Here is a 26,029-nt window from a genome sequence, read left to right as displayed (position 1 = left end):
AATGTAGGTAATAATTTAGTGTGTAGTACTAATGATTTTATGGAGTTTATGGAATTCTGGAAACAATATGGTGTTTCTGTTACCCTTTTTACTTGAAGTGGGATAAAAATTTCCTTTATTTTATATTTTTAAAGGAGCTCTAAAATGAATAACTCCCATCTTGGATCCTTTCGCTAATTGGTTCTGTGCTTTAAATTTTCATGTGGTTGCTGTCTCAAGCTTTCTAACACGCTGTATTTCAAAATTTAATTTGAAATTTGCTCTTAACTTTGAATGCCATTCCCATAAACACAAGGCATGCAGGTTCTGATTGTATCAAGTTCTGTGTAAATAATTCCCTGAGAAGGAACCTGAAGACTTGTCCTGAGCAAGGTGATTCCCCACCTATCTGTGCTCTGTACTCAAAATGTTAGGAGCATCTTCTGCCTGCTGGTGACTGTAGTGGCTTTTCCTCTGCTGAAAGCCATCCTGATAGTTTCTGTAACCTGGAGCTGGAAAAATATATACAGTAGAGTTAGAAAGGAGAGGGTCAGAGTTCAGCATTTTGATGAGACTTTAGAATTAAATAGATTATCTCTGTGTGGATACCTACTTTCTACTGTGTGCCAGAGCTGAGGCAACATGGGTTGCACACCTTTCTTCCTTTTCTTTACATCAACCTTGAAGATGCCAAACTTGAAATATGGAGCCCTCAGATAGCTTTTATTCTTCATTCATTCGAGATAGTGTCTTGTTATGTAGTTTAGGCTGGCCTTAAACTCATTATGTAGTTCAGACTAACCTGGAACTCACTGCAGTCTTCCTGTCTCCGCCTCCCAAGTGCTGGGATGATAGGCGTGCGCCACTATGCCTGGCCATGAGTAGCTTTTAATCAGTCTGAATTCTTGTGTAAAGTTTTGTGTTTATGTGCATTTGCTTTCCTCTAAGGAAAAAAGTCATGCATTCATTAATTTTAGTATTTTGTTCTTTTGAAATTGTTAATCTTATTTTGTAGTTACAGGGAATCTTGGAGAATTGAAGTATTTTTCTGTAGAGCACAGACTGGTTGCAGAGCAGGACTGACCCAGACTGACTTTTACCCAAGGGTGCTTCTGCATCATTGCATTCTGTGGCGGAAGAGGCAGGAAGGGGGCAGATAGAAGGTGGAACAAATCCTGCTGTGGTTTAGGAAAGAGGCTTGGAGGGCTCAACCCATTCCAGTTCCCCAGGGCAACCACTCAGGCTTCCCCTACTTGCTATTCTCCTTTATTCAGAGTCATAATGACCAGGAAAAATAAATGTTTTGAATCCATTTGGGACATTGAAACTGCCACAACAACACAACTAAAGACATTCATGAATGAGAACTTCTAGAACTTCTTCAGAAGTGGCAAGAATGATAGGATAAATGTGCTCTGAATGGTAGCTGTAGGTGGGGGAATTTATTTTAGGGGAATTAATGGTAATGTAGTATTTAATATAATGTTTTTAAAATTTAAATGTTCACCATATATTCTGATGACCCTTTGTGTCTATACATATCTATATGTGCATAAATATATATAAGTATCATCTTTTTCTTCTTTCAGTGACTATTGCATTCCTTATATTGGTCCCCATTTGAGTATTTATCATACATTGAAATGTACTAATTTCAGCAATTTAATTTCTTCATTCAAGGTTGTATCTTTGATGATGCGTAGTGCCTACCATTTTACATAAGGAAATAATATTGATGATAACAAAGAAACTACAGTCCTAATAATACTAATTAAGTTCAGTAGTAGCTTTATGTTTTCACTCCCCAGTGTCAGCAAACAGTGGTGAATTTAGGGGGTGTTCGTAATGCTGCTGAAAACAGACCAGAGAGCTACAGAGTTAAAAGACTTAATTTGAAATAGATTGCCTCAGTAGTGGCAGAATTTAAAAAATAGTCCTCTTTCTTTTCACTATCACTATCACAAAAGACTACTGTGCAGTCTGCCTTCAGGTGTTTCCCTATATTAAGTCTGTCAGCATGCTCCTTATCGATTTTTCTGAGGATACTTATACATTTAAGAGTCTCCGAAGTCTTACCCTTTTGTTAGAACTTGGTAGAATCTTTGATATATAAACACTATAAGGAAGGTGGTTGTCTGGTACTTGAGAACACACTGGCCTTGAAAACAGAAAACCTAGACTCAGACCCTGCCTTAACCACTTATTAAATGTGTAACCTTTGTAAATCACCTTATCTTTCTGATACTTAACTTGCTTCTCTGTAAAATTAATTCACCATTCTTAACCTCAGAGGTTATGTGCTGCTTTCACACTCACCAGGCCATTGATGTCATATGGCAAACTTTGGTGCTTATCCATCTTTTGGTGATTGTTAATTAACAGTAGGGAATGACTTATACATATTAAGTCTTAGGCTTTAAGAGAAAGGATCTATCTTGTTTTTGTCTTTTTGTTTTTTTTTTTTCCTCTGGTACTGGGGATCAAACTCAGAACTTTGCACTTGCGAGGCACCACTAAGCTATATTCCCTGGCCTGAGAAAGGATTCATCTTGGCAGAGCCCTTGCACAGAGAAAGCAGAAAACAGCTGGGAAAACTTTTTATTAGTCTAGTTGTTCTTTTTTAAAGGTGATTTTAACTGTTTGAAAAATTTATTCATTAAATGTATAAATTATTAAATATATTTGGAAGTTAGAAGCAGGCATTGCAGTGGAGCTGCATTAGCATTTTGATGTTTCTTTCTAACCTTTTTTTCCTCAGGCATAGAGGGTTTCATTTGTCTACATTTGTCTTTTTAGCTGTATTTAGAGGGCATGTATATGTTTGGTGACAGACCATTCCTGGGCGTAGAAGGGAAGTAGCAGAAACATTCTCAAAGGAATATCACCATCCAGTACAGGACTGATCCGACTCTACACAGTATCCATTCAGGAGGAAAGTATTTGCATTTCAGCTTCATCCAGATGTCAGCATGAAAGAACATCCCTATCCTCTTCTACCTATGGAATACTTTTTCTTGTGTCATTTTCATTGACACAATATTTGCTTAGATGATTTTAGATGATTTTCTTCCATACCTCGTGTGGTGAGTGAACAGAGTCTGCATTTTGTGTGAATGATAACATAACTGCTATTAAAAAATGTTGATTAAAACCATTTTTTGCCTTCTTCACTAGTATTTCCTAGGGTTCATTCCCCCCAAAATAAACATGATGTAATTGCTTATTACATACAAAAGTGATCCTAATTAGAACTGCCATAGCAAGTTTCTTCTTAGAGTCTTTTGTCTTCTGAGGTACAACATGAGATATGTTCACTTTCTACCATTTCCCAGCTTCACATGTTCATTGGAAACCTTTCTTCAAAGAACATCTAGAAGGATTTTATTCTCAGGAGTTCCTATTGATAAACATGTTCCTTTATTTTGTTCTGGCATTTTATTTTATTCTGTTGGAATCTGAGTCCAGCCTAGTTTTTCTTTCTCTCTAAATTATCCCTCACCACCTGCTTGAATTGGTGTAGGGTCCTTTTTATTACTTTCCTAAAAGTGGCTAAGACAGAAGGAAACAGTCATGTATACTCAGAAAAGGTGTATAGTTATGCAGTCTTGGATGCAAAGGTACTAACAGAGACCTAAGAAAAAGCAAAACAGCTTGCCTGTAAAAGCAGTATCCCAGGTTCACTTTGTGATTATTTCAGGCCTTGCATTTTTCATTCTATAAGAAGACAGGGAGAATGGAGCCCACTCCTGTTTACAGTGCAAGTTGGCATGTTGTTTGGTCTGCACTCAGAAGGCGTACACCATCATAAGAAACCCACAGACACTAACACATCCCCCAAATGTTGGGGTGGCATAGGGGTAACCGCTTCTAGCTACATTTCTGTCTTCAAACTGTCTTGGAGCCTTACATAGCAGCCCAGTTGGCAGAATTTAAAAGCCAAAGGTCTTTATTTCCTAAATATGCTAACCTCAATGTTGATGACAATGCTTTTCTTTTATACCTCTCTTCAGTGATGATAGGTGTGTTATTGGGGATAAGGAAACAACTTCACTGTCCTCAAATTGTACCAGAATAATTTGATATTAAAATAACAGAGTCTGGGATTTTTGCATTTCCAGTTCCTCTAAGAAATAAATTGCTAAGGTAAAAGACCAGCTTATAAAAACAACCAATCTTGTAGAATTTATGTATTTTATAAGTTAATTATTATGTGAGTGCAACACTTACAATTCTACTGAACATAGTGAAAAGCCTGTATCAGTGTTAGCTAATAATTATTATTTGTGATAATAATGTTATTGATTTGACCTTAATTTGATTTACTTTTCTTTCTTACTTGGTAGGTCAAACTGTGCTGAAAATATCCGCAAACACATTTTGCATACTGGCAAACACGAAGGAGTCAAAATGTACAACTGCCCCAAATGTGACTATGGGACAAATGTCCCTGTGGAATTCCGCAACCACTTGAAAGAACAACATCCTGATATTGAAAACCCTGACCTTGCTTACTTACATGCTGGTAAGGAACTGAAAAATATTAAAATATTTATTATTGACAGGATTCCATTTCACTGATCATAATAGCTGTAATGCTGTTTGTGTATTACTAGTATCTATTTCAATGGAAGAGGGTGTGCAATGGTGTCTGCTTCAAGGCCTATACAAAAAGATACTCTGCTCTTATCCTATTCAAATATGAAAACAGACCTTTACAACTGTGTTTTATCATAAAAGCAAATTCAAAATATAGTTCAGCTGAAGTGATAGTTTTTTAACTTTTCATATTTTGATACTGGCAAAACATAATTTTTTCGAAAACAAAAACAAAAAAAATACACCATTTTCTTGAAGTATACCTGGAAAGAAGAAGAATGTGAATGGGGAAGTGACACAGCATCTCGGTTAATAAAATACTGCTCACTTCCCAGAAACTAGGTGGGACTTAGTCTGTGTCTTAGGGACTTGCTGGCGATAGCAGTAGTAGCCAGTTAATCCAGCCTCTTGGTTTACATACAGGTCAGTTATAGTGGAAGGTATGAGATTCAGCAACAAACACAGGGTAGAGCATATCTATTCCTCTAGCCCAGCTTTTTGTTTAATTAATGAGATTCCTTGAGTGTTGAATTCTTCTGTGCAGAACAATGTACTGATGAACTGTGGGAATGATTCCATTTGAGGAAGTACCCCTGAAGTAAACTTAGGGAAGAGTCCTAAGATGTGGCCCAAACAGCACTGTGTAACTACTGCCAGTACTGCCAGTGGGATCCTGGGTCTGTTTAAAGCAGATTCTCTGGTTCTAGCCTTTTAATTGCTGATCTCCTGCTGGTCACAGGACTTTAGGTAGGCTGACCTCACAGAGCCTGATTTCTCAGGTGTACCTGTGTGAGAACACCACTTAACAAGGCCATTGTGAGAATTTAAAGAGATAATGCTGTGGCTCTGTTAGCACAGGATACTCCAGTGCCAAGTGGGTCACAGACAGTGTTGGTGAGGGTGGGGATCACAATAGTTTGTGGAAGTCAAGGGGCATTCAACCAAACCCAAGACTCTGCAAAGTATTTCAGTCAAGTGTGCTCACATTATCTACATTAAAGGAAATAAAACCTCATGAGTAATTAAAGTTAGAATGAAATGTTTAATATATTTGACAATGCCTGTACATTAGAGGAATACTTGTTTGCTACTGGTGTGTTTTGTCATATTTCTCAATTTCATTTCATTATGATTGATGTTAAGTCATGGTGTCAAATTTAGCAATCTATTGTTTTCAGGGTTGTTTTAGGAAAGTAAATCAGAGCAGAGGTCTCTGCTCTTTTCATTTTGGCAACAGTGTCACTGTACAGGTTTTTAACTGCATAGTTTATCAGCACAAACAGATAAAGTCAAGTTAGAGTGTCTCTGGCCATCTGTACCTATGGGTTTTCATAAATAGGAAAGCATGACAGTACAGCTGCTGGAAGTGCTGCCTGCAGAAAAGAGCCATGCAACACAAACTGCCTGGTATGGGTTGTCAACAGAATCCCCTGTTCATATGCCATTGCTCCAACTGCTTCCCAGAACAGGACTGACATCATTCCCTTTCACTTCCCCAGTTAGACATTAGGGACAGTTTTCTTTTTTCTTTTTCCCTAATATAAAGTATCTTTAACTTCTGAAAGAATCAAATGCCAATGAAAAGAGGAAGCTCCTTGCAGGCCATAGCCAAGTGTTCTTTTTGCATTCTGCACAGTTAGGTCTGCGCACCATGTGATCTGTATACTAGTGATGCTGAAGGCTACTTGGTGATGTATTTTGAGGCCTCATTAACAATATAAAAACATTTTAAAGAAACTCATCCTTCTTCCCTATGTTTGCGTTGCTCATGAATAGATCTTGTTTTCTCTTTAAACTTTTATACTTTATAAGTGTTTTCTACCTAAGTCATAGTAGCATTGTTAAGTGTTTTCATGAGTCCTATGACGTGGCAGTGTTGACTGTCTATGCATGGTGATTGTGCCATGTAATCATATTTTTACCCTGATAAACCTCACTTGTTGGGAGAAAACTTTTTTAAAAGATGAAGATTTTTAAACTGACATTTTTTAACCTTGAAATTCTAAATGATCTGTGATATATTTCATTATGGTGTTTGAATCAGACTGGCTGCTCTCACCCCTGGTATTTGGTGATGGTATCAGGTATGCATCTGAGGAACTCCCTAGTGAGAGCTGGGACATAATGTCCTGAAGGGTCGGGTCGGGAAACCCAGGGGTGTTTGGTGGTATCTGCAGCCTCAACAGGCTTAGAATACTGTAGCCAAAATTCAGTGATGTCATTCAGTTCTTTCAATAAAAGATTGAATTTAAACAACTCTAAGCTCTGTGGACCCCTCCCCAAAATTATTTTATTCCTGACCATGCTAGCCTGTGAATTATCAGACAGCTAAAAGTCTGTTTAATGGAAAACACTTAGCAACTGGAAAGAACTGCAACTTGTATAATTTGGGGTATTAATTTTTGGTTGAGGTAGTATTTGGAGATATCTATTAAAATAAGTGTTAATTTTTCTTTGATGGTAGTTCTGAAAGAGGTTTTCTATGTTATGCTATTCTCTTGGGGTTGCTACACTGGAGTATAACTGTAATTGCATTGTGGAGGTGATATAATCTATAAAATTCCACAAAACTAGACCTGAAAGATCCAATTTAGCCACCTTGTGGGCCATTTTGTAAATCTGGGCATCTTGGATGTCTGTGGACTTCAGGTTTCTTCTCAATTAGGAGTTTAAATGAATTTCTTATAGTTCTGTTGTCTCCAGCAATCTGTTTCTACAGATGTGGCTTATAGGTAGGAAAGGTCCTAACTTTATAATTCCTTTGCATATTTCTTTGGAAATGTTAATTCTGCGAGCCTCAGTTTTCCCCACTCTAAGCTGGGGATAGAGACATCTACTGCACATGGTTCATATAATCTAAATGAGATAGTACCAAATGTAAACTATATGTGATAACAGCTTAAATGGTCATTCAGGTTTTTTCTTCTCTGAGAAAAATTTATAGTTTGTTTTTCTCTGAGTCTTTTGTGGGGACTAGTATAGAATGATATTGGTATTATTTTTCATTTTGTGCTTAAAAGAATAAAAATGTTCATGTGGATTTTAATTTTATCATCAGTGTATGTGTTGTGGCTTATGTCTAGATATCCACATAAAACTTCATGTAGTCATAGGTGGGGCTTTTCAGAGATGCCTGGACCTAGTATATGATCTAATTAAAGATGTGATGCAGGGATTGATTCATGGTGGGATGCTAGGATTAAGTGTGCTTCACGCATGGTGTGAGAGAATATAAGAGATAGAAAGTGGGGCAGTGCTTTGCTGCCTTGCTGCTTGCTGCCTTCTGCCTGCCATGAATTATTTCTCCTCTGTGATGCCCTTCTGCCATGCCATTGTGTCTTGAAGCCAGCCAACAATGAACTGAAATGTTTACAAACTGAGAGCTGCAATATATCTTTCCTTCTATAACTTCAGGTGTCAAGTATTTTGTCTTAGAAACAAGAACAGTAACTAAGACAGTATGCATCCTTATTTGAAATGCAAGACAAAAATAATTTAGTTTTGTACCCTTGAACTATTTAGAAATGTAACATTTAATGTGCACTCTGTTTGAGATTTTTTTCTGGTTATCTTTTTGTTAACTATTAAATATGAATAGAAATCAACTTCTAGCTTAAACATACTAGATACTGTATTTACAGAAAATAATCTGAATTATTTCAGTCCTTTCAAATTACTATAGGTATTCTTTGGGCCCAGCAGATAGTGAATATTGATGAGTGTGTGAGATTTTTAGAAGGGCCTTTAAGACTGGTAGATCCATAGCCTGTGCTCCCTTTGTCAGTTACCTCCAGTTTCTTTATAGTAATGTTTACACTCTGAATTCTTTCTATATTTTTATGGTGATTCTCTCAACTGTTTATGAAAGGAGTATTAAAGTTTCCCATTATTACTGTGGATTAGTTTGTTTCTAATTCTGTTCATGTGGATCACATATTGGAAAGTATATCACTAGGTACTCAGAACTTTAGGAGGAATATTTGTATTTCCTTATAATTATGAAATGTTTCTTTTTACCAATAGTAATACTTCGTGCCATAATTCTACTGTTTCATATTAGTACAGCCATACAGCATAACTATAAGTAGCATTATAGTTGCATTGTATTTTATTATCTACTGGGAAAATGTTAATCTTGTACATGAAACCCTGCCTTTTATTTAGTATTTTGTACTTGATGCATTTATTGTTATATTTGTCATAGTCAGAAACCAAAAATATCCAAATGGACATCAAGTAGAGTACATGAATATTTGCATAACAATAATTAACATCAGTAAAAATAAATGAACTACAACTGCAAGCAACAGTATTGACATAAATTTTTAAGTAATGTCATCAGATGAACCAAGACAGACACAGATAGATCCATTTTATATAATTCTGTGTTAAATAAAGGCACAGGAAAAATTAACCTATTGTCTTAAAAATCAGAATATGTTTTCCTTGTGAGCACTGATTGCTGGAACAATATGCAGTGGTACTCATAACTTTGCTTTCTTAATTCCAGTGTCAGAACCTCCATATTGTAAACAGGGTCATTTAGGGTCACTGTAGATTTAATATGGCAAGATTTTGCAATCACATCCCCACAAAAAATGGCATTAAATTAAAAGTGGTTATTGTACATTATAATTTTTCGGTCATTGTGCATTATAATTTTTCTATTGAGTGAAATCTATTTTATGTCAAAAATTATCTTGATTCAGTCACTATAATTTTAGCAGTTGTATTTCTGCCAGTTCTCTTATCCATAAATAAGCTTAGTGTTTAATCACTACACCTAGAGAAAAAATTAAATATTTGCTTGTTTGCAGCACAAGTAGCCTCCACTCCATCTGTAGTTCTCTTCAATAATTATATCTCAGATTACTACAAATATTACCCCAAAGAAAGGGGAATGTAGATAAAAATGACTCTGGGATAGGAGGTCTTTGCTGAGTCTCTAAGGATTGTGGCTAAGAAGAAAGATGGTTTCTTTGACAATTTCAAACAACAGATTTACACTTTTGCCTTTGCTGCTATAAGACCCTCATTACTACTGAGTTAAAAGGTTGTTCACAGACAGGGTTTCACTTGAGGACCCAAGGTCAGATGGCCACATTCCCAAAGCATGAGTACTACAAAGAAACTGTGAGATTGATTTAATTATTTCTTATTTCTATCTAAGTGGCTGAGACTTAAATATTTGTTTTCTAAAGGCAACGACAACCGTGTCCTCTTTGCAGGAGAAATTACACATTAAATGATGATGTGGTACTTTTCTTAATTTCTGTTATTTTTCTTCTGTCATAGTTTTCTATCATATTTAAATTTATTTTATTTTCATTGGTTCCTAATCAAGACTTAATCATTTAAAATGTATATAAGATTATTACTGGTATAGAGTGATAGCACATGAATCTATCATAGTCTTTTAACAAATTGGGAATTTTACATTTTTCTCCAAGATAATTTTGGTGTTCTTTGTAACATTTTTATTTCACTGAATTTTTTTTCCTACCCAGTTAGAAGAATATAAATGTAAAAATTTCATTTGTATCAAAACCCCATATCCTTTTTCTTCGTAGTATTAACTAATTCAGTAGCATTTAAGCGGTACTTAATTTGATTCCTTAATTCTAATGAAGTTTATACTAAGACAAACTAAATTTCATATTCTAGCTCTGATCCCATTTGCTTAATCTATCCTAGTTAAGGCAAAATATCTATAGCCTTTTGTCTCAGCCACTCCCTTAGTTAACTATATATTCAGAGTTTCTAATATAAAAAACTTTCTTCATCATTAATTTAAAAACATTGAGTTTCTACTATCTATAGCCTTATAGAAATGCAGTCTTTTCCCAGGTTCTTCTTGATCCTCTATTTCCAACCCTGTTACTTTCATTGCCTTTGTTAATTGGATGCTCTGACAGGTCATGACATCTAGTGCAATAATTCATTTTATGAAAAGGTCCAAAAAGAAAAAAACTCTCTGAAAATCTGACAGTTTTTCATTGGTTCTCCCTTATATGAACCAATTATTACTTCAACCTAAAAAGGAACAAAGTTTTCTCTGACAAGATTGCCTTTGGTAAATCCATGCTGACTCACCCCTATTAAGTTGTACTTCTCCAAATGTATCATTAAGCTCATCCATAAGTATCATCTCAAATTTATTTCCTAATATAGATGTTAGACTTACAGGTCTATAATTTTCAGCCTCCCTTTCTTTCTTTTTAACCTTAAGACTGGATTCCATGTTTTCCCGTCTCCTGGTTCTCTACTGCTAACAAAAGACTTCCTAAAATAATTAACAGTTCAACAATTGATCTTTTCACCCCAAATATCAGCTAGGAGTTAATTTGCTTTTTTCCTTCACTGCTGCAAAAAAATCTTTGTTCCTCTGAAATTCAAATCAACATGCTCTGATGCCTTCTGCTGTAGCTGTATCTTTGATGTCTGTCCACCCTGGCTCAGTGAATTGGTATTTTGGTAGCTGGCCTATTGCTTCATTTTTTCTCACTTTGGCCTCTGTTGGAATTTCCAAGTTTAAAATAAACTTTCTTACATGGTAGTTGATGGGTGAATAGTGTCAGAGCAATATTTTCATCAGACTAGTTTTTTTCAGTAATATAATTGGTATCCACAAAAATCTCACTCATGGATGTTTATCAGTAAATGGATTATTTACTGATGAAATAAGCAGACCTTTTGAACTTGTCACCTTTTATTGAATAAATACTGAACTAGGCTTTTTCAAAACTTTGTAATAATATACCCTTAAATAGTTTTAACATTTTATTCTACTTTAGAATAAATATATTCTCCCTAACTTTTGAGAAGATAGCTTAAAGTCTTCTTTTATCTGTTTGTATTATAGAGCAGTTAGAAGTGTTTGCTGCATTCTGTCTAGCCTACCCTGTAGCCACTGCCTTCCTGTGGAGGGAGATCCCTTAGCTACATAATCTTTCAAATAGTTTTAAAGTGATCTTCAAATTTTTGCTTGGAAATAAAAAAAAAACATTGCTGAATATGTTGGCTCATGCCTGTAATATCAGCTACTCAGTAGTTAAAGTAGAGGACCATAAATTCCTGGCCAACTTGAGCAATTTAGTAAGACCCTATCTCAAAAAAAAAAAATGAGAAACAGGGTGAGACTGTAGCTCAGTGTTCCTTGGGTTCAGTACCTAGTACAACAAGGCAAAATAAAAATATCCATATTTTATGCCTTCTCAGGAGGCCTGTATAATTCAAAGCCACTATGAAACTTTCTCCAGTATTTCTTGACTTGCTACCACAAGGTGACACAGGCATATGGCAGTATGGTTACCCCATCAGCAGGTGAAATTGTGATCTTATCAGGACTAGCATTTGCAGCATTCATGAACTGGATTCTGAAAGTTAAAATAGCTTAAAAGAAAAGAAAAAAAGGAAACAAAATCGTGATCTTATCCACCCTGACAACTTCATTTATCAAAAATTTAAGGAAAAAAAATTGATTGTGGAAAGTTATATTAGGGCAGTAAGATCTTATCAGGTAATTGATGTGCCTTCTACTTTTTATAGACCTTTTATCAACTGTTCAATTCAACATAATTTATATATATTTTAAATTTACACACCCTTAAACCCATATTTTGCCCCCAACTAAAAGGAATTTTTATATGAGAGAAACATAGAATATGTTAAGTCTTATTGCCATCACTGTATAACAGGTTATTGTTTTCAGTTGAAGCATTTAAGAAAAAGAGCATTACAAATTTTTCAAATTTAGAGAAATTCAGATATATCTTTTTATCTTTAAAATTTAATTCAGAATGTGAAATAATGAACATTAGTAAGTCTTTTGCAGTTTCAATTATCTCTGTTTGCAGTGAGTGCATTTACTATTGTGCAAAGTTTGTTTCCTTTAAGTATTTTTTAAGCACTGTTGAATATTAAGTTACAGAACTAGAGTTCTCTATATCCTTTGCCAAATGTTAGCATCATATAACCACTGGAGAATTCTGAAAACCGAAGAAATTAGCATTGGTACAGTACTATTTTTACATTATACTATTTATTCAAAGTTTACCAATTTTTTTCATTCATGTAATGTTTTCTTTTCCAGAATCCAACCAAGGTGTCAAGGATTCAAGGTCTCTTTTGTTGTCATGTCTTTAGTCTTCTTCAGCCCATGGTAGTTTTCAAACTTTTATAACCTTCCCCTTAAAGAGCATAGGTCATTTATTTTACAAACTGTCCCTTAAATTGGGGCCAATCTAATGTTCATTCATGATTGACTGAGGTATACAAGAACATTCCAGGGGTGTGTTATGACCAGATGGTCACCTGCGCCTATGGAATCAGCTGGGGTCTCTAGATTCCTCCATCACAAACTGGTCGTTTTCCCTTTTAAATCTGTACGTATCATGGAGAGATACTTTCAGATTCTACCAATAGCCTATTTCTCTTCAAACATAAGCACACTAATTTTGACATTAATTAGTGAGTCTTGCCTAAACAAGATCTGTGATGTTCCAATGATTACTTTCTTTCCTTCATTCTTTCTACCTTTTTATGGCTCATTATCTAAATGTCCGCCCAATGCCTCCTGCATTCATAGATGGGGAATTTCAGAGGTGGCTGGGTTAGGGTGTGTGAATATGGATTAAGTGTGTGATAGTGGGATTAAGGGTGTAGATAATGGAAACCTCAGAATGGATAAGGATTGGGTGGCACCAATAAATAGGCTTGTGCCTGGATGGAATATACAGGAACAGAAAGAAGGCAGGCTTGCTCCTGATGCTGCTGCTTCTGCTTCTGCTGCCTATCATAGCATAATTGTTTCTCCTCTGTGATGCCCCTCTGTCATCTCCCCTGAGTTGGAGCCTGCTGACTAGTGAAAGAAACCTATACAAACTTTGATCTAAAATAAACGTTTTGTCCTTTAACTTTGGATGTTGGGTATTCTATCTCAGTAACAAGAAAGTAACTAAGACAACTTTTAATAATTGGAATTTCTACCTTTCTAATAATTTATTTGTTGTATTTATTGCTATCAGCATGAACTATTCTATACTACTCCGGGATTGGCCACTGAGCACTCTTTCATGTGGGTCCCTTTGCCCTTTGATGTACCCATCTTTATGAGAATCTCTGATTACTGGCATTACCACATGTTCTCAGCTCATCTTGTTTTCCCTGCCCTGAACCTGAAGTTCACTACCTCTTTGAGGAACCTGAATTCTTTGATTTGAATGTGGTATTTATAAACCAAGATATTTACCCCACGTGTACTCATTGCTTCTGTGTACCTCTGCTTCTAGACTTTCCCAGGGCATAGCCTAGGAAGTGTGTGTGTGTGTGTGTGTGTGTGTGTGTGTGTGTGTGTATTAATGATTGAATTTTTATGAATGTACATGGATCTAGATCTTATGATCTTGAATTAAATGACATTTTTGATATGACATCATTTTTGATATGACATTTTTGATATAACCTCTCAAAGAAAAAAATTGATAATTTGGATATTATCAAAATTAAAAGCTTTTGTGCTTCAAAAGACAACATCAAGACAGCGTAAGGAAAACCTATAAAATAGAAGAAAATATTAACAATTTTATCTGATAAGGGACCTAGATTCCAAAATACATAAGCCACTCCTACTCACTCAACAATAGTAACGCAATTAATGTAATTAAAAAGTGGACAAAGGATCTGAAGACCAATTTTCCCAAAGCAGATTTACACATGGCCAGTAAGCATGCAAAAATGTTTGACACAATTACTCACTAGGAAATGCAAATTAAAACCAAAATGTAATGCTGTGTCTAGAGTATTCATTCCTTTAGGCAACTCTGAAGAGAACTGCTATAAACATTTATGTATGGGTTTCTAAGTGTAGGTTACCTAGAAATGAGATACCTGGGCAATGTGCTATGTGTGCATCTAACATAAGAAAACCGTCAACTATTTTCAAAGTGTCTTTATGTTCTATATTCTCAACAGCAATGTATGACAGTGCCTCTTGTTCTGTGTCTTCATTGGCATTTGATGTTGTCAGTTAATTTTTTTAAAAAGTTTCTCTTTTAGGCATGTAATGGTGCCTTGTGGTTTTTATTAATTTTGACTAATAACTGATAGTGTTGAGTATCAACTGATAAGCTTATATGCAATCTGTATATTTATTTAATTAACTATCTTTTGATATATTTTATCCCTTTTTTCTTGGGATTGAGTTCAGAGAAATTGTGTGCATGTGCGTGCCCGCGTGCGCATGCGTTTATGTGTGTGTTGCTGACACAGGTATAGGCAAAAGTTTGTAGTATTGTTAAAGTCCAATTTATGATTTTTTTCTTTATGATGTTTACTATATGCTAATTCAGTTTACAAAGAATAACTCATGTTTTCCTCTAGAAAATTTATGATTTTACATTTAGATATATGATACATTATTTTGAGTCATTTTGTATGACATGTGGGGTGTTAGTCAAGGTTTTTTTTGTTTACATATGGGCATCTTTTATTTGTTAAAAGCACTATTCTTCCTCCACTGAATTGCCTTTACAATTTTGTTGCAATAAGTTAGCAGTTATTTCTTTGAGTCAGTTTCTTTAATCTCTGTTAGCATATAGATTTCTAAAATTAAGCATACATCAGTTTTAATTTTATCCATAAAAGGCCATAGCTGGATACATATATTTCCCTTCAAATTCATGTATCCCACCTCTTCATTGTTCTCTGATCTAATTTAAACTCATCAAGAATTTGTCTAATTTGTCACTGTCTTCTTGTTCTCTTGAATGACTTTTTGACTGAGAGGAGCTTACTATGCCATTCAAAAATCTAATGGACAAATAAAATAAAATCTGTAATTTATATTCATAATGTAGTACCTAGTGAAATTATTATTCATTAATCCTCGTGCTATTAGATAAGAAAATATTTGTGCTTTTCACTTATGTGATTCTTTGTATTCACTATACAGTTATATGTTACCTAACAATGGGAACACCTTCTGAGAAATTCATTGTTAGGTAATTTTTTAATTTTTTCATCATCATGGAGTATAATTACACAAGCTGAGACCACTACATTACTATAGACATAGGCTTTCTGGGGTATATCTGTATTTATGATATAGGTTCTGCTCCTATAGCCATGATGAACAAAACAGCATATTAAATCAAGTGTAAGACAAAGTAATGCAATCAAGATACTACCTTATCTCTTGTGTAAATGAACTCTTATAAAAGTGTAACTGGCTTGTTTCATTTAGCACAGTGTCCTCTCGCTTCATACATGCTGTGGCATGTGCCAGAATTTCCTTCCTTTTGAAGGCTGAATGAATATTTAAAAAATTACAAATTCCAAAGACAATTACTAGTTATCTTTGTTCCATTTTCCAGAGTTGCTTGTCTTAGGAGGTATTAAATAGGTGTGTTGGTTTATGAGGAATCATTTAGTATAAAAATATGATTGGGATGAGGAAAGTGAAAATAGGAGTTAATACAAAAGCTATACTAATTGCCTTGAGCCTATAAAATTAAATATACCAAAAAGGTATTATATGACATATGCTAATTAGCTTGAGAAATATATAAATCATTTGAGTAAATTTTCTAAATTAATTTATTTAAAAATAAGTAGAACATTTAATCTTATAGACATGCTTACTTTCTTATTGTTTCATTTTTTTCTAAGTAACATTAAAAACACTTATATGCATTCTTTTAATAGATGAAAATCCGTCATTGTAAAGCAGTCACTTGAATCACCTAATAGCTTTTACTGTAGCAGAATATAGCGTAGGCCCTAACTCGATAAAACAGTATTTTTGATGGCTGGTCTAGATCCTTCTTAAAACGCTCTGCTCAGACACATTCACTCTTGTCACAGCTATTAGTGCCATTTGTTGAGTAGCATGTCAGTATGATTGGCAAGGAGTCTTTCTTTCTTCTTGTGAGAAATCATAATTTTAGTGCTGGCTTAAAATAAAAACCTAGCATAAGTGATTTCCTGTTTGTAAAAGGAAAGGCAAGTTCTTTTGCAGTTAGCATAGATTAATTTAATCAAATTGCATGGAATATAAATTTTTTTTTTCCTTTTTGGGAGAAGATTCTTGGGGAGGTAAGAGAGGGACTGTCGGCATTTCCTTTCCAGTTCTTGCTTGTTTTCACTATTTGAATGAATTGCAGTGCAAGATTCTTTCCGTAAGTTGGCCAGGGACACAGATCTGGTTTCTCTTTTCTTTAATAGAATCCATGCCTAAAACTAATGAGATCCTTTTGCATCTTGAACAAACATTGCTGTCAATTAATCTCTATTAGTGATAAATGTCTTAGAATGAATCAATAAGTTAGTATCTGTAAAGTGCTTTACTTAAAATAGTACCTGGCCTATATTAAGTACTAAGTTTTTAATTAATAAAATATATAACTAAAATTATTCTTTTTCTTTTCTGTTTTCATATCAGCAAGTATGCTCTTAAGTGAAAGGCTCAATACTCCAAGTTAACATTCTATGTTAATATAGATGGCCAGGGACCCAGGATGTAGTTCTGTGGTACCTTGTGTGCCTCACACGTGCAAGGTCCTGAGTTCAATCCCCAGTACCAAAAAAAAAAAAGAAAGAAAGAAAGAAAAACAAAAATATATATATGGCCAGGATGGTTGGCGCAACTTGTATATTTATGTTTGTATAACTTAATCTTTTTGTAAGTTCATACCTCTTGTTCTCTTGATTAGAAACAAGACTGCCTGTAACAGACATACTACTTGCTTTCAATTATGTGTTAGTATAAATTGACAGAGACATAAGAATGCCCATATAGGCCTCTTGTCATTTTAGAGTACTGTTGGGTGCTACCACAATTGGCTTTACCTTAAGTTTTGTTATTTAATAAGACACTAAATTCATAACCTTTTCCCAGTGTTAAGTACCACATTTTAATATCTTTGTGTGAGTAATTAAATATTTACTGAATCTATTGACATTTTTATAGAGCATCTAGTCAACATAGAATTGTGGTACTTCTTAGTGTTTTACAAATAAACCACTTATAAAATTAGGCCTTATTATTCAGACAAAGTAAACTTCATGCTTAAATCAAGAACCAGATAGAGCATGTACCAAACGTAGACCCTCTTGTGCACATTTAATTAAATTATTTGGACTTACAAGTGTTCTTGCCTTTTAAAAGCATGTTAGAAATTGTGTTTGCTGTGGGATGGAAATGGAGCCATAACTTGTGCAACTCAAGTGTAAACAAAGATTATGAATCTTAAGCGTGTAAAGAGAAGGTGAGAGTACTTGATTTTATAAGAATTGAGTAGTCAGGGTGAGAAAAGGAAATGAGCTGAGATCTCTGTTCAGGCAGAAGAGACTGTATGTGTATGAAGGGAATAAGTAAAAATTGGATTGTTCAGTTGAAAATATTAAAATGTTGAAAAAGGAAGGTAGCTCTTTGAAAGAAGCTAAGTAGTACATCAGGTTTCTTTTTGTTGTATTTTAATGTTTCCCTAATGTATCATCTTCATCTGTATTTCTAGCTTTTCCCCTATGTATAATAAAAATTTTTTGTGATGTATGCTTTCAGATCATAAATCTTTTACCATGAGCCTGAACTTAGCTCAAGAAGTAATTTTGATTTTAGATACAATCATGTCACAGTACTTAATATATGTTTTCATTCCAATTTCTCTGTGTCTAAGACAAAATGTGTTAGACATGTTAAAGATATTTTATGTTCATTTTGAACATATCAAACTTTATAATGTCTTTTTACAGTGACAAAGACATTTGATATCTGGGACTGTGTGCTTTTATTATTTATGGCAGGATCAATTTGGGTGTGTTCATGTTCTAGGCATTAAGATGTCACAATAGTCACCTATTATATTAATATAAAGTCATTAATATTAATATTAATATGAAGTCAATGTAGAAAACTATTTTATCATCGTAGAACAGATAAAACTGAATATTTGGCCTAAAGGTTTTGAAATAGACCTGAAATATAGCATGTTAATGTATGCATATACAGTACTTTACTTGAGTATTTATATTTAGTTGTACCCTATTTCTGCATTTTATGTTCATTACCAGTGTCCTTCTGAATGAACCATCATTTTTTATTATTTTAGTTTATTAATACTTGTGCATAGTACATAATTCTTACATTTTAATTCCTTTTTTCAACCCCTTTCCTTCACTTCCTCCCTCCCTCATTCCCTCCCCCATATCCTTTAATACCTTTCCTGTTTTTAAAAATATATTTGCAGCATGAAATGTTTATATTCCTTGTTATGGAGTCAATACAGGTACATAACACATCCAGATTCCTTTTTTGCATCCCTTATCTCTACCTTCCCTTCCCCTCCCTCCATCTTTTGTTCCTCTTCTTTGAGAATGATTTGTCTCCATCTTTTCTATTATCTATCTTTTATTTTGCTCTTTATTTTTACTGTGAATTTCTCATAAAAGAGAAATAAAATGTGATATATAAGCTTGTTTGATTTACTTCACTCAACATTGTCTTAAAGTGCATCCATTTTTCCTGCAAGTGACTCGTTTATCTTTATTTTTGTCAGAGTCGTACTCCATGATGTGAAAATTCCACGTTTTCTTTATTTTTTTTTAAATTGAATTTATTGATACATTCTAGGTAGACAGTACAGTTACATTCATTACTGGGATCTTGTACCTTCACATGCCACGTCTTGGTTCTCATTTTTTCCCTTGTCCCCACCCTCCCTTCACCCCCTCCTCTCCTCCCCACCTTCAAACACTTTAATTCCATTTTTACATTTTCTCATATTTTTTTTCCTTTTCCCTTATTCCATTTTCCCTATCCTTCTCACTGTCCCTACACCTTTGGTCCTTTCTCTCCCTATTTCATATTGCTAATTGCCCCGTTAGGATCTTGAGTACTATTTTAGTTTTTCACACCAGAAGTACTATTTGTTTTTCACACCAGAGATACTATTCGGTATTTGCATATGTGTGCTTTATGTATTTCACTTAGAAGTATATCCTCAAAATGTACCCATTTAACTATGAATGAATCTACTTTCTCATTCTTTATGGCTGAGTAGTATTCCATTTTATAGAAAAACCACATCTTCTTTATCCTGTTTCCAATTGATGGGCAGATGGGCTGTTTCCAAGTTTTAGCTATTACAAACTGTGCCGCTATAAACATGGGTGCGCATATATCACTGTGGTATGATACTTTCACTTCTTTTGGAGAGATACCCAATAGAGGGATGGCTGGGTCAAATGGAACCTCTAATCCTAGTTCTTTGAGGTATCTCCATATTGACTTCCATAGTGGTTGCACCAGACTGCTCTCCCACCAACAATGGAGAAGGGTTCCTTTCTCCCTACAACCACACCAACACACATTTTCTTTATTAATTCATCTGTTGATGGACATATGGGCCACTTCCAGGATTTAGCTATTATAAATTGTGTTGCTCTAAACATGGATATATATGTATCTCTGTAATGTGATGTCTTTAATTCTTTTTGAAAGATATCTAGAATGGGTATAGCTGAGTCAAATGGAATTTCTATTTTTAGTTTTTTGAGGAATCTCCACACTGTTTTCTGTAGTGGTTGTAATGTTGAGCATTTCTTCATGTATTTATTAGCCATTTGTACTTTTTATTCTGTGAAGTGTGATCTAGTATTGAATAGACCATTGTCCTTACCATCCTAGTTCTATCACCTAAGAAAATAAATTTTCTAATCCTGTACTGTTTCCCCAAGTGTATGACTAGTTCCTTCTGTTGTAAAGCCAGTGACAGGTAGTATCCTTGAAAATTCAAGTACTTTAAACTCAGTGATGCAACAGGAAGGCATTCATACACATTTTAGAGGTATAATAATCTAGGCTTTCTTTAATATATCCAACTTACTGATTTTAAAAAGCATTTTTGTGTTCATAGTAATAATGAAAAGCTGAGCTAATAATTTTTAAACTTTTTTAGTGAGAAAGGTTTTATAAACTCATTTCATGAGATTGTAGTTTTTTTATTTCATGTTTCAAACATGTTTCAAAAGTTCTGAGAAAACTAGGAATTAATTTAAAAAATGTGTAACTGTTCTTCTACTGAAATATGCTGAATTATCACCAAATTTTGAATGGGATATTTTGTTCTTCTGATGTCTTCAATGATTGCCCTAACTTACTTTGTACATTCAAAAGATATTTACAGGGCACATACTTAGAATTTGCCACTCTACCAGGCATCAGCATATAAGTGTGTTCCTGCACATGAGGGCTCTAACAAAGAAGTATAAGGTACTTTTTTGAAGGTGCTCTTGGGGAAATGATCTGTGTGGAGCATCAAGGAAGCCTTCTCTCAACCACCTTGCTTCTACTTCAGAGTCTAGGAAATATCTAGAAAGTTGCAGTGGACCATAATTTTGATTATGCCCCAAACAAGCTGTAAAGAGTTAACCCCAAAGTTGGCTTATTTATAGAAGGGAGTCTGGCTGAAGCCTACACGCCAAGGTCAGAGTAACTCCCACCCAGATTCTGTTCCCACAACTAAGACCTTCAGACTAGAAGGACAGAGTTATAATTACAATCATATATTTTGTCTATTCTATTCGTAATTTGCGATATACTTTGTCTTGTCCTTTATGGGCCTTGTTTACATTAATTTCCATAGAAACCACATATTATATGCCTTTAGTCCTATTGATTGCCAATAAAAGTCAGTGCCTGGGAATGTCTCGGCTTTTGTCAGTTATACAAGCATTGGTTGTTCTGGTACCCAACTTTCTCTCTCTTAGTTCTCTTAGTGTATTTTTTTTACCCCTCAGGCCTGCATCGCACACTGGGCCAGTGGGGACTAGAGACTTACTGCAGGAGTCTCTAGCAGAAAGTAACATTGAGCTAATTCCATTTTATTCTAAATAGTTGGCCATAGTACATGTGATAAATGCTTTATACAAACACAATTTGCCTGATATTAAGCTTTTCTTAAGAATCTCATCTCATTTAATTTCCAGAACTAATCTATGGTACTGTAATTTCTAATTTAATGATGGGGATAGAAATTAGGCAAAGTTGCTGACAAAACCTTGTACGACTAGTAATAGTCTGAAGTTAGCCTTTAAGTCCAGTGTAATCACTGTTATGATCTACTTTTGATAGCAGATAAATGACAATGTTATATGTAACACTTGGGTTAAATATTAACCATCCAAAGTATGTTGTATCAGCCATGATTTGATCACAGAAACAGAATCACTTTGAATTATACCTGCTAAGAAATTTATTGTAGTTATTAGATTGTGAGAGTTAAAATCTTAAATGTGATCCTAATGAAGTGATTTCAATTTTAAGTATGAAACCCATGTTAAGAAATTTCAGCCAGGCGTGGTGGCGCAAGCCTGTAATCCCAGCACTCGGGAGCCTGACGCAGGAGGATCACTGTGAATCCGAGACCAGCCTGGGCTACATAGTGAGTTCCAGGTCAGTCTCAACTACATAGTGAGACCCTGTCTTGAAAAACAAAAACAAAAACAAAAACAAAAAATCAAATGTATTTTCCATGTTATATACATATTATTTGTTGGGTTATCTTATCAATATCAGGCACGTAGTTAAATAAAAAAATCAAATTTTCAATGTTAAGTTTAAAACTTTTAATTACATAGCTGAATTTGATTTAATCACTAACATTTTACTGATACTGTATTTGCTTGCTGTTAAATAAATATCATGGGAAAATAGTATCTTAAAGATTTTACATGCTAGACTGGAAGCATTATGTTGTATAGTATTGATAGCTTACATGTTATTATTATCCGTAGAATAGTCACATTAATAACTTTTGCTTTTGTGTTTCATGAGTACATTGTCATTTAAATTAATTCTATCCTTTTTCTTCATTTTAGTAGTTTTGGCATATTCTTATGAATGGGCCACATAAAATTCAGAATTCTTACCTTTCTCCTTTGTCTTCTTTTAAAACTTTAATGTTATTTATTATCCATGTAGTTGTCATGATTTCCCTCAAAGGTTTTTCCACAGGCATGGTGATCTCATTCTCAAGTTTCATGCACAAATAGGTTACCTCTATGAAATGTGTATATTTTTGTACCATTTTACTAATCTATTATTTTATCATATTCTAGTTAAAAAAATCAAAATTTAGACTTTCTATACCTGCTACCTTTGGGTGCATTTCCAGGAAATATTTATTAGAATGATCTTACCACTTGTTTTTTCACACTGGCTGTGACATTAACCTTTTGTAATTAAGATGTTCTGTCTTTTTGACACATAGTAAGCCATTTTAGCTCTTCTTAATTATTTTTTACATCCAATCATTTTTATTTTAATTTTAATCATTTACTCATGTACCACTCCATTGGTCTGTTTTAAGTGCTAAGTGCTGTCCCATTCATCCTCAGTAACCATGCTGAATTTTTCTGTCCTTTTTAATATTTAGGTTTTATTGAATGAAAGTAGATTGCACCTTCTCTAAGAGTGTCTTAAATAATTGCCACTTACGGGAATTAAGAACTACAAGGGAAGGAAAATGCTGACCCATAGACTAAGAAGAGGAAGAAAACGTTCCCACTGGGTCCAATTTCCTAAGAAGGACCATCAGGATAGTGACTGGGGTCTGAAATTATGGTCCAAATGACCTCTAGAAAACGATTAGTTCACAAAAGAACTTGCCTTTATTTGCATCAAGCAAATAGGGGTAGGGAGCAATTACCCCACCAGAGATAGAGAGCTCTCCCTTGTCCTTGGCTAGGTTATAAAAACTCTTAAAGAGAAAATAATTGTTAGGGCCTAGAGAATAAGCAGGGAGATTGGGATAGACGTTCTCCAAGACTCAGTGTATACTGGTTTTGATTATGGGAATTAATTAATTCCAAAGGTACATTTTTGATTACAGAGTACATTTATGTAATTTCGTTTGCTTTTAATATGGATTCCTTTATCTAAACTTGCATACCTAAAACATGTTTTAGGCATCCACATTCCACTTTCCTTTTACTTTGCTTTTCATTCTAAAATCTACACTCCTGAGAGTAAATACTTAAATATTGGAATCGAAATATGTGAAAACTTATCTTCATTGTTTTAGTTAGATTTTTATGTATTTGCTGGTAAGTACTATATTTTCTATTTAGAAACAAAGCATAAGATATCAAGTAGATTTTTATATATGATCTCTGATATCTGAAGACCACTATAAAAACTATATTTTCATATTTTTTATTTATCAAGTACAGACACTTATTGTTGAAATGTAAAGGAAAAAAGCAAAGTAGATTTCAAATATTTAATAAAAATAGGTATTATACCCTTTTTAATATCTTCACATGAATTACATTTTTATTTTAAACTTTTACACGATTAAGTGATGATGGACACAACTTCATAATATTTCTGTAACTCTGGAAAGCAAAGGACATGGAAAACAATCAGGAAAGGGAAAAGCAAGTAAAATCAAGTTTCACAATCAATTAGAAAATACAGTACATGTAACAGAGAGAGACAGAATTAATATAATTAGTATTACTACAAGATCAGTATTCCTGATATATAGAAACCTCTTTCCAATTGATCTTTTAAAAAGCTAAATTTGAATAAGCATTTTAAAATGCTGATTGCCAGAAATATATGCAGAATCGTTGAACTTTATTACATGTCACTGATTCAGTGGGCAGAAGCCTGCAAATTTGATGGACCCTCTAGGAAAACTGGGACTCGTGCATTACTGATGGGAGCCTATGCTACTGAATTTATATTGCAAAGTGGGCAGCTTAACTTTTCTTTAAATTTTTTTCATTAAGTTTATTGGTACTTTTTAGGTATACAGTACAGTTAAATTCATCATTGAGATCTTGTGCCTTTACTTGATATATCTTGGTTAAATTTAAAAATATTTTTAACTGATACATCACTCTGTATATATTTATGGGGTACCATGTGATGTTTCAATACATATATATGATGTGTTATATTTAATTAGACTTAATGTAAAGTATTTAAAATGCACATACCATTTGACTCAGCAGTTCCATATTTAAGTGCCATTCCTGCAGATTTAATATATTGCCATGTAAAGGTACTGGGTTGTAAACTTTTGTAATAGGCAAGTATAGGAAACCCCATAACTGTCATCTGGAGGGACTGTTTTAATAAACCAAAAGATGTTTAAGTAGTCGATGAATACAAAATTGTTTTTAAAAATTGGATATAAATGCATTGATATGACCATGATAATAGTTGCATGCAGAAAGAAAATTGTGGATTATTGTGCCATCTGTGATCACTTTGTCTTAAAAATCCGAAAATAAAATGGATATAAAATTGTGTTTGAATATGAAGGATCAAACAAGTCATGCGCCCTAACTTACTGATTTTGATAATGTTAAGGGATTGGTTTAGATGGTAAATGGCTACTTCTCCTTTATTTTCTTTATATAACTTTTTGCAGTAACTTTTTTTCATAAGTAATACATATCCCACTAAAGAGCTTCTAAAAAGGTGTTTAAATGGCATAGTGAGTGTGTATGTGCTTTTTAGAAAATAGACCTAATATTCAGGAGGATGAGGCAGGAGAATTGCAGTGAGTTCAAGGTTGACACTGGGGTACATAATGAAGTCAAGGCCATTGTTTACTGCATAGCAAAGCCATATCTCGAAAAACAGAAAGGAAAAAAAATAGAAAAAGAACCCCTAAAATTTCAAGCAAGCTTTTCCATACTTCACTGTTTTCTTTAAGAAACAATAATAAACATTAAAAATGCAGCTTTTCTGTATTTTCTACTTTGTATTGCTTTTTATAATAAAAGGAAAGTAGCAACTGCTAATAAAACTACTTAAAAGGCCTCAGTAATAGAAATTAAGAAAGTGGGACCCCCCCCTTTTGTTCAGTTATATCAAGATTGCTGATGTGGTATAAGAGAAAAAGCATTTTCTTATGATGTGATAAACTCAATTCTGACCCTTTTTTACTGTATGACTTTGAGAAACTTCTCCCCAGTATCTATGTTACCTTTTTATGTACAAAATGAATATATAAACCTAGTTATATGAAATGAAATTATACATGTAGTCTCTATTTCATACCTTTCAAATAATGGTTGCCCTTTAAATTATCAACTTTTCTCTGAGATGTGAATATTAGAAGAAAAATGTAAGTTTACTTGTTCCATGCAGGGCTGGACATATGGATGGAACCTGTGTGATCACAGCCCTCATGGAGCTTGCTGGTTGAGCAGCAGAAATAATAATGTGTCGACAAACAGGGTTTATTCCAGCAGGAGTGAAGCCTGCTTTAGCAAAGGGCTCTTAGGATAAGGCCTAATAGAATCACTGAGCTGGGGAGTGGAAGGTATTTAGAATCCTGCCAGGCTGAGACCTGAAGAGTAACTGCACAGGTGTATGTAGGCCATTCACTTACTCCTTGGAGGGAGCAGAGTCCTGGGAAACCAGAGAGAGAAACTC

The 26,029-nt window shown here is 34.3% G+C and overlaps 1 protein-coding gene across 1 annotated transcript in view; it reads left to right on the top strand.

The window, feature by feature from the left end:
- Znf407 (zinc finger protein 407) overlaps positions 1 to 26,029 on the top strand; it is a 466,360-nt gene that overhangs the window by 312,885 nt on the left and 127,446 nt on the right. The window contains exon 8 of the mRNA XM_010610665.3: positions 4,323 to 4,501. Within this exon, the coding sequence (XP_010608967.1) occupies positions 4,323 to 4,501 (179 nt within the window). The remainder of the gene's footprint in view (positions 1 to 4,322; positions 4,502 to 26,029) is intronic.

This window comes from Fukomys damarensis, unplaced genomic scaffold (assembly GCF_012274545.1).
Source record: "Fukomys damarensis isolate Sample0158 unplaced genomic scaffold, DMR_v1.0_HiC HiC_scaffold_30, whole genome shotgun sequence".
In the NCBI taxonomy this organism is placed as follows: domain Eukaryota; kingdom Metazoa; phylum Chordata; class Mammalia; order Rodentia; family Bathyergidae; genus Fukomys; species Fukomys damarensis.
Note: the sequence above shows the minus strand (reverse complement) of the source record. Positions and strands in the feature narration are given on the sequence as shown.